Source organism: Euprymna scolopes, chromosome 31 (genome assembly GCF_053919585.1).
Source record: "Euprymna scolopes isolate OS-2025 chromosome 31, ASM5391958v1, whole genome shotgun sequence".
NCBI classification, from domain to species: Eukaryota; Metazoa; Mollusca; class Cephalopoda; order Sepiida; family Sepiolidae; genus Euprymna; species Euprymna scolopes.
Genome location: NC_136512.1, coordinates 2,202 through 17,566, shown reverse-complemented (window position 1 = coordinate 17,566; position 15,365 = coordinate 2,202). Strand labels below are relative to the sequence as shown.

General features: G+C 31.4%; 1 protein-coding gene across 7 annotated transcripts in view; it reads right to left on the bottom strand.

The window, feature by feature from the left end:
* Positions 1–10,838, bottom strand: part of LOC145255574 (retinol dehydrogenase 13-like) — a 171,641-nt gene extending 160,803 nt beyond the window's left edge. For 2 of the 7 annotated variants that reach the window (XM_080114035.1, XM_080114030.1), the window contains exons 1-4: positions 10,691–10,819; positions 4,201–4,303; positions 1,743–1,914; positions 871–989 (exon numbers count right to left, since the gene is read on the bottom strand). In XM_080114035.1, the coding sequence (XP_079970161.1) occupies positions 871–989; positions 1,743–1,897 (274 nt within the window). In that variant the 5' untranslated portion in view covers positions 1,898–1,914; positions 4,201–4,303; positions 10,691–10,819. Of the gene's footprint in view, positions 1–870; positions 990–1,742; positions 1,915–4,200; positions 4,304–9,571; positions 10,645–10,690 lie in introns of those variants that run through there. The other 5 variants (XM_080114031.1, XM_080114034.1, XM_080114032.1 and 2 more) reach the window with 5 other exon arrangements.
* Positions 10,839–15,365: the final 4,527 nt, after the last annotated feature.

Here is a 15,365-nt window from a genome sequence, read left to right as displayed (position 1 = left end):
GTTTCTTTGTCTTTTCGTCAGCATATTTTCTTAAATCAGAATTGAAATTGCATTTTTTATAAAAATAACATTGCATTACATCGCTTTCTACCATTTTATACCCACGAAAGCTAAAATAAGGATTAATTGCAAATCCTGTTTTTCAAAAAATGCTACTCTTATGTATTTCTAAATGAAATCTCCTTGATTAGCATATTTTTATCTCTAAGAAACCATTTGTAATATTTCTGTTGAACCCAAAAAAGCAACGTGGTTTCCTTCTAAAATAGAAAACATTCTAATGCACCATATACATGGTCTGTATTGATTCTGAAAATTGCTGGCATTCCGCTCTGATTTAATTCAGCACCTTTTGGCAGACAATGTTCTTTTTTTTTTGTCATGTTTCTTTTAAATGTCCCCTTTTTTATTTAATGTCTTGCTTACTTCTTTCTTAATATTCAAAAACGAGGCAACATCAAAGGGAAGTTACTCTCATATTCTTGTGCATGGTTGACGATTGACCCTTTTAAAGCTAAATTTTGCAAATTTGGGTTTTTTTAAAGCAGTTTGGACTTCAAAAATTGTATTTGATCTTTTTCAAAGTGTAACGTATAGATTAACTATAGGAACAAGCAGAATATTATACGGATTATACAAGTATCAAGTTAGTAAATATTTTTAGCCTCACTCCTTCATCTGATGAGCATTTCTAAAATAAAAAATTGAATGAAATAAAAATACTTGCAATATTTTAGCTTTCAAAGTGGTTTGTCAGTAATTTTAAATCAAAGTTCTATTAAAGTTTACCTCTAGAACAGCTTATGCTGGCATTAAATTTTATTCTTTGTATATATTAAGGAACAAAAACATCCATTGAATAGAACTCACCTCTGTCAGCTAACCCAGTTGCTATGGCTTTTCCAATTCCACTGTTGGCCCCCGTGATAATCACCGTCTTTCCTGCAACTCTTTCTTTTCCCTCATAAAGTGTTCCACCCATGTAACTCCTGCCAGAACAACACAACTAATCAGAAAATTCTTCTAGAAACAATTTAATGAAAAATGTAAAAATTCATATGCAGTGATTTCATTTTGCAATAAGAACTATTATTTATTTTAGATGCACCAGGCCAGATGTGGTAACATTACTCCATGCATGGACAAATAATGACTTTGCTGAAATACAGGATACTATCAGGTGTAAGTTATTTTCTAGCACAGTAGAGAGTCCACTTTCTTGGCAATGTTTTGGATGTATTTGTTCTGATTCATGTTGCCTGTGAATGTTAAGTCGAGGAGTTTGATTAAAGGGCTGTCAGATAGCATATTATTAGTCATGACAATAGGTTGGTGAGAAGGCATCTTGTAATTGTTAAAGGAAAGAAACTTAGTCTTAGCAACATTAAATATTACCATCCATTTATGGTCTCATTCTACAAACTGGAAATCATTCTCTATGGTTTCAGCCATAATTTATTCATTCATTTTCTCCTCATATCCATTATAGAGCATAGTGTCATCAGCAAATATACCTACTGGAGACAATTTTATCAGGAAGATCGTTTATGACTATCAGCAATAATAGAGTCCAATGATTCACCCCTGAGGCACACCTGCATTTATATCATGTTGGTTGGACATAGACTCATTGAGGACAACCTGGATTTTTCTTTTGTTTATTTTTCTTTTAATTTCAAAAGGACATTAACAAAATTAAAAATACAGACAAGCAAAATCAAGTTTTATAAAAGTATACTAACTTTAATATTGTAACTCCTCCAATAGCAGTGCCAATAAAACTAGCTGGGAAGAGAAGTCTAATAAGAGTCTGTTTGATTTTATTCGCCATTTTCAATTCAGAAATATGGGAAGAAATTGAATTGGATAACAGAAATCTGGAAAAGTTACTTGTCATGGATCATCCATCATGAACTGCAAAATAAAAAGTATGCACAATAAAGTTTCAGGTATTATCAAATGCACAGAGATTCTAAGAATATATATTTTTATTATTTTGTTTTTTATACCATTGACATTGCCTTTTTCTCTGTTAATGTATTTTGGCCTTGATAAGTGGTGACTCATTAGCACTTAGATACTTGAGAATAATGGTTAATGAGATTATTGGTTGGATGATAAACAATAGTACCATTAATTATTATTATAGTAATATATGTATGTATACACACACATATATACATTTAGGGTACCCTCGCTTGTACATATTTAGTGATTTATGTTTGCAGGGGAATGTTAAAGTGTAAACAGGAAATTAGATTCATTCAGAATCAGCTAATGCACTGAGAGGTAAGTTTGACTTACCATGGGAATTGATAGAAACAGATGAAATGTCACATGGTTCAAGGAGAGAGTGAGAAGTAGTCAGTTTCAGTTTAAACTTTCCAGTGACCAGATGCAAGAAAAAATGACTTAAGAACTAATCAGGCAATCAGAAATCCATGGCCCTAATATCTCTCACCCCTCTCTACCATTATCAGAGAAGAATGCAATATCAACAAATGAATAAAATGATAAAAATGATAAAAAGATCAAGTTCTTTACTTTGTGTTGAGCCATATTGATTCCACAGCAAAGATTCACCCCTGTGAAAAGACAATCCCCATGTTATGTTTTGTATCCCCCTCTCTTACAAATTACAGTTTGGCCTGGTGAGTACTTGGAACTCTCCATGCCTGACGATGAAGAAGATGAATTTGCCATTGAGCCTCGTTGGGACTCAGACCACATAGTATCAGTTGAACCTTGCCCACTACCTATAAGAGTGTAGGAGGCAGAATGAGGTTAGCCAGCACTACCAGTGAATCACAACAAAGACGGAGATCAGAGCATATCTATCAAGCTTTGTCCACATTCACTTCGACAATATCTTCCAGCATGGCAAGTGCCTATCCAATCTTAAAGAAACACCAAGACAATATTGCTTCCTGCATGGTCATTGATCTGGATGATATGTTATCCTCTTCAGAAAAGTTTAAATTTCAACAGCTCTATTCAGAGTTTGACAATGTGTTCAGAGAAAGTCTACCTGGGTATAGCAGCTCATTTGGTCACTTTAAGGCCTCAATTAACATGAGTCTTACACAACCATCCCAGCATTGAGGTTGACTTCCCCTATATAATGAGAACAAACTCAGAACTACAACTTAACTTTGATGAGTGAGAACACATTGGTATGTTTCCTCTGTACCACCAGCCTATACCTGATTCAGTTAAAACACCATCCCACGATCCTCACTAATAGCAACTTTGATGTTTAGGCCTATGAAAAGCTTTGCGGAGGCCAGTTCTCAACCAGCCACAAATTAACGTTGTTCCTTTTCAATTGTCTGCTGTTTCCAGCCTTCTGTCTAACATCTTACTGGCAGAGCTAACATACCTGCTGATTTTGCCAACCATAATGCTCCTAAGTGCAAGCATATGATGTGTCAAGCCTGCTTCTTTTGGCAGATGCAGGAAGAAACCGCCACATTTAGGACTTCACTTGTCGAGATAATCAGTTGATCCTCAAATCTCCCTTATCAGTTACCATGCATGGAATGAAATCCAAAATGAGTGCTCAGACCTCAGATAGACACGGGCCCACCTGATACAGAGGACTTGCTTTTGAAACCAGTTTTACGGCATAAGAGATGTGAAAAGATATCTTTAAACCTCAGATTAGCCAGAGACAGCCTTGTATTAATAGTTGCTTGCTAGAAGGGTCTTCTTTTCCCACAATGGGTTGTGATTATTGTCCCATGACATATCCTGCATATCTGACCAACGGCACTGCATATTAAGCTGGGACACCCTTCCAAACACCAGATGCAGCATATGAGTTCGTACGCTTATGCTTTGGGCTTGACTGAAGCTGTGAACAAAATTGTGTTTACATAACATCAATGCGCTTCCATGATCAGTTCCTCACTCATAGCTGTGCCTCAATTCTGTGAAGACCTCTCTCCTCCAAATATATTCAAGCTTAGGTTCACTGCTGATATCATTCAGAGGAACAGACAACTGATTTTTGCCTTATGGGAATACATTAGTTCATATACTGTTACACTCCTCATACCAAATGAACAAACAAAGGTACACATTACAGGATGTTATTATAAAATCCTGCTTGTCCATCAGCCCCATCAATAATCCACCTGTAGTCATAAAGATGGATTCCTCAAGCTGTAAGTCTCTCAAAAACAACAAGTTTCTACTTACTCACCATATCTCAATACAGGTAGGTAACTCTAAAAAACCTAACGGTAGACTTGTTGTTGAAAAGGCCATCCGATGTCCAGTGAGAGCTCCTCAAGTTGAATCCCTATTTTATGAAAAGAGATAAAAAAGGTGTCACGCCAGTAGTGAATTAGAATGACTTATCAGTCAAAGGAGATTACTATGTACGATACAGTTATTTATCCTTATCGTCTGCCTCCTTCCAGTTTTGTTTATGTTTTGTTTTTCAGTTTGTGTTTCTTGTACATTTGGAAATAAATTGTCTTGGCACTTTTATTTCATATTCTTTTCAATTGTTCTCAGAAAAAAAAATGTTTTTATCAATCAAACACTACTGTGTTTGAATATATGGTTGTGTTAGTTTTACTCATTTAGAACTGCTGTAAAGCTTCAGCACTCACTCATTTTGTGACCAAATTTCAAACAATTTTTACAGTTCATAGGCCACCTTCTCAGATGTAATTTGAAATAAAAATTATCAATTTTCGTTCATCAAAGCAAAAGTTATAATAAAATTAATGGTGTTCAGAAGTCCTCAGAATTAGTAAGGGACATGAAAGACGGTTTCTTCTGATTGGCTGTTGGTTACTAGACGATTTCTTCTGATTGGCTGTTGCCATGGTAACCAACATGTTGGTTACATGGCAACTTTTTCTCGTCGACACCTTCATAAATCAGTGGGAATGTTGCTCGCATGCCATCTTATTTGAGTTATATAGAGAGAGTTAACAAAAGTGATGCTCTTTGTCTGCCAGAGCTTATACTATTTTACTTATGACATTGCCCATTAATTCTGTTTCTCTTTCTTGTTCCTTCTTTCTGTTTATGTACTTAATTATGTCTTTTATTTGATTTTTTTATTTAGTCAATTTTAGAAGTTAGTAATAATTTTTTTATGGATTGCTGACAATGTGTATGATATTGAACACAAAAAAGAAAATATTTCAAAGCAAAGCCTGGAAAAATCCTGGATTACATAGAAAAATGCAAGTATGAAAAGTAATATGGTTAAGATTAAGCTTAGAAGGGGAAAAGGATTAGTTGTTAAAACTGGAAAAGAAAAACAAGATATTCTTGTAAAAATATAATAAATTCTTAATATTACAATATTTTAAACATTAAAATATTGTAGCATTAAGAATTTTTTTAAAAAATTCAATTTAACATTATATATTTATTATATTTTTTACTAGAATATCTTGTCTTTTTCTTTTCCAGTTTTAACAAGTAAGCTTAATCGTAACAATATTACTTTTTATGTTCGCATTTTTCTATGTAATATAATAAATTTATCTAACTTGTTTGTATTTTATAATTTGACTTTAATTGTTTGGTGATTTCACAGAATAGCTAACAAAGCAACAACAAGATAAAAACAATAAATACATAACAAATAAATGTTACTAAAGGCAAGCTGAGTTACTCTTCCACTTACCTTGATAAGTTTGGTTTTATTGTAAAATATTTTAAGAGTTTTTATACTTAAAAATCGGAGATAGTATAAAACCCGTTGAGTTAGAATGAAAAAACAAAATGGTCTCTGTTGAGCTTTGATAATCAGAAAAAAACTCAAAAATTAAACAAAATACTGATAGAATGTCATCCAATAAATGTCACCAATTGTGCGAAAATGCAATGTTCTATTGGTAGTTTAATTTTTGAGTCATTATCGAGGCTTGACTGTGGCTCAAATGCAACCACCATGTTGTTTTTTGTTTTAACTCGACAGGTTTTACACAAACTTTATTCTATTCTTAAACTAGCAGGACCCATTAACTGGTGTTGCCTAGTGGAAGCATGCTCTACCTTGTAAAAAATAAAAGTACAGTTTGGACACTCCCAACTTCCCCATGTTAAGAAGGACTATCGGAATAGACACCTCTTTTTTTGAGGTAGGGTGGGCTATCAAAATATTTTCCCCAAATTTAACCTTGATAATCATTGTCAGGCTATCCACCCACAAATACTATAAACCAACAAAAAATTAGGGGGTGGCAGTCAGATAGAAATAGATTTGTTCCTCACACGTGCATACAAATCTGGCAGCCACTGATTTAAAGTGCATAATATAGGTCTTTATATCTGGAAAACTACTTTAGTCGAAAAGTCATCATTTTAAATAAAAGTGTGGAGGTAATGTAAAAATTTACCTATAAAAAAAGTAAACAAAGGTAATGTATGCGCAGTGTCATCTCAAAAACTACTTGTATATGCCAAATATAAATAAGAGATTTTCTTAATCAGTATAGTCAAAAACCTATGCGGACAAAATAAGTAACATGATTGAAATGTAGCTAATTGTAGGAAAATATGTAAGTAATTTAAATCGCCCACATTAAAACTAAATGTAAAAAAAAAGTATAAAAAGATTTAAAAAAAAAAAACATGCCCTGTTTTAAAACAAAGTAGAAGAAAACAAAGAAATAGCATTGTGTTAGATTCACTGAACCATAAAATTTCATTTTAGTTAATAAATTAAAACACGATATCTATTGTCTTTAAACAAATATCAGTGTCTCTCATTCTTCTCTTGCTATTACCGTTATCTTTTTGCCTTTGTGTCTACCTTATCATTGTGCAATCGATTGGCACTTTCATACACCACCTCTCAACCTTATGCAACAATCCACTGTGAAAAATTTCCCCCACTCTTTATCTGTGCCTAAATCAAGACGTGGATTCCATGAACAAAGCTTCTTTCTTAGAACTGCACGCCTTTGGAACTCTGTTCCGTCTGCCTGCTTCCCACCTGACTACAACTTGGATGTCTTCAAGTCCAACATTAACAAATTCCTAATGAACCACCCTCTTAAGTAAACACTTCACCAAATCTCCACACTAACGTACTGTACTTGCAATAACCCTTATCCCTAAGTGGCTTCCGGACCTTGATAAGTGGTGACCACTGTGTAAAAAAAACAAAACAAAACAAAAAAAAAAACACCTACAAATCTTTTTCACTAAAAATATTTCTCTTAATCCGGCTCATTCAAAAAACATTCCGCTCCTTACAAAACACCCTAAAGTTAAACCTCCAAAACCAGCGTAAACACATTTTTAAAAACTAATGACTGCCTCTCTAAAGTACTTCTACCAGTATTTTGTTTAATTTTCGATTTTTGAAAGATTGAGACTCCCCAGATAAGCATCTTATGTCGGCCATTCTTTTGGCACTTTTTTTATACGAGGTCATTGTGCAGAGAGAGAGACAACTCCATTTTACTAATAGATTCATTCATTTTTTCATCTCATAATTTAAGACGCTACTACTAATGATATTTTTATTAAATCAAAACATCAAAAAACATCATGGTTGTAGAGGAATTATTTTTTCGTCTCATAATTTAGGATACTAAAACCAACGATATTTTTATTAAGTCAAAACATTAAAAAAAAGAAAACTGCAGTGTTTTTTTTTTATGTAACAAAGTTGATAACATTAATTAGGCACCGCCAAAAATGGCCGCAAAATCAAGTTGTTGTTGTTTTTTAAAACTAAATTACATTTATTAAAATCCATTATTTCTGAGTAACTTTTTTTTTCCAGAAAGATAAAACCCTGAATTTTATCATATAAAAAACAGAATAATGTAAAACTTTTTCTACTATTTTTAATTCAATTTTAAATGTTAAATTTTCCCAAAAAGTTAACAATTGACATTTTTTGTCTTGCAGAAAAAACGTATATAAATATTTAAAAAAAAGGGTTTTTGAAATAATTAATTTATTTATTTATTGTCTAACTAAGATTTAGGATGATTTTCTAAGAGAATATGCAAAAATATTATAATATAAGTACCGGAATTTCAAATAATTCCACTTATTCATATAGGTAACCAGATATTTCGCATCTACGTAGAGTTCAGATCGACTCTGTTTACGTTTTCGTTTTGATAATAAGAAAACTATGGAAGACCAAACAGGCCAAAAAAACTTATTTTTCAGTGACGAAAATTTCAATGTATTATTAAGCTGAGGCTGGCCAGTACCAGATGGGTGACCATTTGTATGAGTTTGGTTTTTAATGTGTATGTGTGTGGGGGCTAGGCTCCCCAAAATGGGGGGGAGGCAATTTAAAGCAGAATAAAAAAAAATTATTTCAGCGCGTTTGGTCCACCGTAGTCGAAAGGCGGCAAACGTTTTCAAACGGGATCGAAAAAAATGATGCTATTTTTAACACAAAGGGCACAATATTTATCGAATGTTTTTTTTTTGTATCGATTATTCAAAGCATGCCCTGTTTAATAATGGTCATGCATTATTCGGCTCGCTAAAAAAATATTGTTAATTTATTTATCAAAAATTTTAAAATGGCTTTTTTCGTATAAATATTTAAAAAAATTTTTTTTTGTTTTGTTTAACTTAAATTAATTATTTTACTTAACATATTCACCGAATTTCACACTTCAAAACTCAAAAGCGGGATAATTAAACACAATCGAAGTTCTGATATTCAGACGTCAAAATAAGGTATGCAAACAATTTTTTTTTTTTTTTTTTTTTTTAATCTATAATTCTGTCCGTTACAACAACACAATATGTTTTGTTCAGTTTCAGATGATTATTTTAAGCATATTTGTTCCCACTTCAAAACAAGGGGGGGTTTTGTAAGCAAAAAAATATATATATATAAATATCGTTTATGAAAAATAAGTACACTGTTATAAAGTTCATTCTTCTCCTAACAATCGCTGAAAATTTCGTATTGATCGGATAATTACCTGATTTTTGGTAGATTTTTAAAAAGACGGTCCGTCAAAAAGTACTGACCTGCCCCCCCAGTTTTGGCGGTGCCTACATTAATAATACAAAACGCAGCTTTTTTTATTTTTTTTTATTTAATAAAAATATCCTAAATTGTGAGATGAAAAAAAAATGAACGAATCTCTTAGTAAAATGGAGTTGTCTCTCTCTGCACAATTACCTTTTATAAAAAAGCGCCATTCTTTTTTGTTCTTTCTTAACATTCGACACTTCTTGTGGTAAATTAAATAGGCACTTTAAAATAAGTTAAAATGGTAGAACTTATCTTGCCTTTAGTAACATAGATGTTATATATTTGCTTAGTTTTTTAGACTAATTTTCCAGAAAAGTAAATTTTATTGCCCTTTAGACTAATTTTCCAGAAAAGTAATTTATTGCGTTTGGTAACAATTACTTTTGTCTTTTTTCTTTTCTTGTTAACTATACTGCACAATTGTCAAAAAAAAAAAAAAAAATTAACGTACAACTTTGCTCAGCAGAATTTAGAGTGGATATTTTGAGATGAACACCGGCGGTAATTGCACCGACCGCCGGCACCGGTTCAACTTAAATCAGAAGAAAAATCGTAATAAAATACACTATATCAGACCTTTTTCCCAGATGTTTGACTCACATACACCTATTCTGTTCTCAGTCAATAAAGGAAAAGTTCGTGCATCTTCCAGAATAGCCATCAAAGCCAAAAATAGAGTGAAAAAATATACAAGTTAAGTAATACTTGTGGAGTTAGAACGAAAACCAACTGGTGGTGGTGGTGTTGGTGGTGGTTGGTGGTCTCCTTAGAGTTATAGTCGAGGGGTTTGTATTACTGTACACATAGATTCAAAAAAGTTGTCAACAAACAAATATATAACAAATAAATGTTATCAAAGGCAAGATAAGTTACTTTTCTACCAAATTGGATATATTTTTTGTGTTTTTATTCAATGTAACATGTTTATTCAGCTCGAAAAACATGCAGTGTTTACCGATGTATTGGAAAATTCAAAATAGCGCCCGCCGCCCGACTCTCTCTTTAACACGGTAAGTTTAGGAAAAGGTGTTATAAATAATAAACTAGACAAAATACTATTAAAAATACACCGAATATATGTCAACTATGTCACGGTAACATATATTGAGCGAATTTCTAACAGTATTTTGTTTAGTTTATTATTTATAACAGCTTTTCCCAAACTTACCGTGTTAAAGAGATAGTCAGGCGCCATTTTGAATTTTCCAATACATCGGTAAACACTGTATGTTTTTCGAGCTGAATAAACATGTTACATTGAATAAAAACACGAAAATTATATCCAGTTTGGTAGAAAAGTAACTTATCTTGCCTTTGATAACATTTATTTGTTATATATTTGTTTTGTGACAACTTTTTCGAATCTTTGTGTACAGTAATACAAACCCGACTAATGACTCACCACACAGCATCCTTTTGACATTCGTGTCTGAGCGGAAGGTCATCTTTTTTTAAACCAAACTACGATTCAAAAGGGCCACTTAGTATTTCTTTCTGATTAAAAAAAAAACAAACAAACAAACAAAAAAAAAAAAAACAAGGGAATGTTAAAATCGATTTCTGATATATGTGAATATTTTACGAGGAGAAAAAGCTACAACTTATTCAGTCCGGCCGGCGCTAGTAACTCCAATCCAAACCTCTCTCGTATGAAGTTAACTATTTATGTGTATATCAACATACAGTAAAACTCACCTTCACGACACATCACTAATTCTGGATTCCACTCTTCATAAGTCTGACTCGAATTTAAATATTTAATATGTAGTGATTTCTATTTGCTCTCGCATCTGAGAGACAGTGAGTACTTACTTCGGTATAAAGTAAATAATAAAGGGGAGATAATATATATATCTTTTTTTTTCTTTAATAAAAATAAAAAAGATATATATATTATCTCCCCTTTATTATTTACTTTATACCGAAGTAAGTACTCACTAGTACTGCTAGTATATATACATTTTTTCAGAGTGTCTATACCCTACCTCATTTACAAAAAAAAAATGTATGATATTAATTTATTCCCACATTTCCAGGCGCTTCTACACTATTGGGACGAGATTTTGTAGTCGATAAATGGAGTTTTCAGATAAATAAAACAATGGTTTCAACTGATTTCTTTTTTTTTTTTGTCAATTGTAATAAGTTACAATGGTAGCTTCCAAATTATACAGTCGGAATTACCTGAATATTACTGTTTTGTTTAAATAAATCAGTAATATTCAGGTAATTCCGACTGTATAATTTGGAAGCTACCATTGTAACTTATTACAATTGACAAAAAAAAAAAAGAAATCAGTTGAAACCATTGTTTTATTTATCTGAAAACTCCATTTATCGACTACAAAATCTCGTCCCAATAGTGTAGAAGCGCCTGGAAATGTGGGAATAAATTAATATCATACATTTTTTTTTTGTAAATGAGGTAGGGTATAGACACTCTGAAAAAATGTATATATACTAGCAAAAGTACCCGTCGTTGACTGGGTTCAAAAATAGCCTACAGAAAATGGACTCTGATTTATGAAAGTATGATAGGTTATGAAAAGGTAGGGTTGTAAAGAGATAGCTTCGAATTTGGGAGGTATCAAAACCAAAGCAAAATATGATGAAAGTAAAAATAAAATAAATAAACCCCATGATTTATTATACTATACCTGTTCACACTGAAACACTTATCACAATATTCTGTGGATCTTTATTAAAAAACCTTGTTAAACTTTGTGACATATTTTCATTCTATGGAGGCCAGGCACAAACGAACACCCCATAATTTTATTATACTATATTTCTTAAAACTGAAGCATAATTATCAAAGTATACTTACGCAGATAAATATGAAACGTCTTTATTAAAGTTTGTGCCTATTTCCATTCTATGGAGGCCAGGCGTGAACGCAGACCCCACAATTTTATTATACCATCCCTATTTAAGTTAAAACATACTTATCAAAGTATTATTATGTACATCTATATTAAAAACACTTGTAAACGATTTTTTTTATTTCCATATTTTTGTGGACCAGGCACGTACGCAGACCCCACAATTTTAATGAATCATCATTATGCCAAATCAAACATACCCATTCCTGTGTCTCGATACAGCTATCATTTTCTATAATCGTCAACCATATAGGAGCCTTCGTGACCAAACAGACATTCAGATCTATATTATATTATAGATATATAAATTCATATTCCTGTCCGTTTGTTTGTTTGTTCACAATTTGATTAATATATACAAAACGTATCTAACTCTAATCTTTCATTTATTTCTATATATAGTATGATACTTGGAAAATTATACAATTAATAGATCACCTTATTTGCATATGACATTAAAAAAAAAATGATTTTACTAAATAGCGGTATCTTAGTTAATGTTTTTAGCGAGAGAATTATTTTAAGTATTCTATTTAAAATTGTTATTTAATAAATTTTAAACAACAATTATATTGATAATATATTTAATTTAATTTATTTTGGAATTAATATTTCAGCAGCGATCTTTTTCTAAAACTTTTTTTTATATAGTTATCTGCCCCCAGATGCTATCCATTAAAAAAAAAAAACTGTTACCAAATATTATTTGGTAATTTCATTATGTTTCTAGCTGGAAAAATAATTCCGTGTAGATAGAAAAAATGTTTGCCTTTGTTTTTTTACGAAAAAAAAAAAAAAACTGAAAAGATTTCATTTGTTTGTTTTATTTTATTCATTACGGCAATACAGAAATCGGTAAATTTTTCCACGTAATTCAGTGTCGCTTAATACCTAAAAAAGTTAAACTCTCCCCCTCTCTAAATTCCACAATTTACATTGTTTTTGGTATTATTTTAGAAAAACCGTGAACTCGAAGTAGTAGATAAAAATATATTGTTTTTATAGATTTCGGTGTGCTAACAAAGAATCTGAAAACCGTATCTGTCACAAATTAATAGTTTTGGAGATATCAATATTTTTCTAATGGATTATTTTCTTTATAAAATCAGCTATGATAGCATATGTCGGTTTATTATGCATGCGCACAGACCAAATCACATTTATTTTAAAAAAATCAGCATTTTATTAGTTTCCATAAGTAAAAAGTAAATATCACAATGCATCGTTGTATTTGTTCACGTAATTTCGGTTCTTGCGTTCATGTGCGCATGAGCGTAAAATGACTTGTCACATTATGGAGGAATTTTTAGCGGGCATTTTCAAAAAGATATGTGGTTCATTTTTGTGTGTTACGTAGTTTTTAATTTTTTTTAATTGATCTAAAAAGAATTCAGTTTTCGTGAGCAGTTTACAAAAACATAATCGTTTTTTGATAAGTAATGTGCCGAAATTTATTGAGCAGAGTAATGATCACACATTTCACAAATTTCTGTATTTACATTGGCGGGGACGGAGGGGAGCAGCGGCGGCAGTGTTGAGGCCGCGATCCCCCTCTGCAACACCGACACCGCCACCCCCCACCGCCATCCCCCACCGCCCCATCAATGTAAACACAGAATTTTTGTGAAATGTGTGATCATTACTCTGTTCGATAAATTGTGACACGTTACTTACGGAAAAACGGTTAATTAAACTGCAGAAGCACCTGTTAAGCTATACAAGTTCTATATATGATTACCCCCCCCAAAAAAAAAAGAACGAAAAACATAAAGATATGTTTTTTGTAAACTGGTTGTGATAACTTAGTAACAGTATTATTTTTACTATAAAATGAGATAAATCTTTTTTTTTATTTTATGAAAATATTTCTTGTAATTTAAAATGTCCGCCATGTATACATGCGCCTTGTAAAATGTCACATGACTACTGCTGAAGTCAGTGAAATGGCCTCTATGTGCATGCGCAATCAGCTGACTTACGCCATTATAGCTGATTTTATAAAGAAAATAATCCATTGTAAAAATATTAATATCTCCGAAATTATTAATTTGCGATGGATACAGTTTTCAGATTCTTTTTTAGCTCACCAAAATCTACAAGAAAAATATTTTTTCTACTAATTCAAGTTCACGCTTTTTCTAAAATTTTACCCTTTTTATTTTCCTTTTTTGCATTAATTTCATCGATTACAAACTTAATTTTCTAATTAAAAAAGTAACTTTGTACGATGTGACCCAGCAGTGTTTAACCTCTAAAAAAATGGAGATCTACTTTTTTTCAACCTAATACATTTACATAATACAGCATTTATAGATATAGTTTGCAGAAGTGCAAATAAGTGAAAAAAAAAAATAACATGTTAGAGTGGGGGATCACTTTTCTATATAAATTTAACGGAAAATGAGCACCCACTTTTTGGCCACCAAGCGTTCAACGAGACATGTCACCTCTAGCATTTTTTTTTTAAGTTCGTCGATTGAGGGGGGGGGAATAACATTGGTAACATAAAATAACGATAAATTTAATTATTTTTAATGAGACTATTCTCTACTTTCACCTAACAATTTAATAAACAAAACAAAGCCCAAAATATTCAATTTTTTTTTAGGGAGGCGGGGAGATTACATTAGAAACATAAAACGACAAATAAAAACAATTCGAAATCCATATTTAAAAAAGCAAATCTAAAATTCTTTTTATTTACAAAAAAAAAGCTAGTAAAAACAGTGTCCTTACAAAAAATAAAGGTAAATGTGTGGTTTAGCAGCGTAAATTATTTGACAGACAAAAAAATTATAAAACCTATTTATTTTTTTATAAAACATTATACCCCAAAAAATTCATTTTTATGTTTTTTTATCATTTTTTATTAGACTAAATGTTCACGCCTTACGCGGTTAAAATTTGGCCTTTTTTAGGTTTGTCAGATTGGCTTTTTTAAGGCCAAATTTGGCCTTTTTACACTCTTTCATTACAAAAAAATATGGTGGCCAAAAACATAGTTCATGAAAGAGTTTAAAAAGCCAATCTGTCAAACCTAAGAAAGACCAAATTTTAAAAGTAATATAGCGGCCTCAAATAATAAATATAAATGATAAAAAAATATTAAAAATGAAATTTTTTCTGGTTTTATTTCAGCTTTTGGGTCTAACAATGTGTTTTATTTGTTGAAAATCCATGAATTAAGGGGAAAACTTTAAAATTTTATATTCCTTGTTAAAAAATAAATATTTTATAAATCTTTTAATATACAGAACTCCAAATTTTTCATTTTCTCATTTATTGAGCTTATTTTTAAAAAAATCTTATTAGGAATTTTTTAAATTTGTTGAGCATTTTTTAAAAATCTTATTAGGAATTTTTCATTTTCTCATTTATTTTTAAATTTAAAAAAAAATCTTATTAGGAATTGTCTTACAAATATTCTGTAATCTGTAAGTATTTCAAAATTTAAGTTATATATATATATATATATATATATATATGCC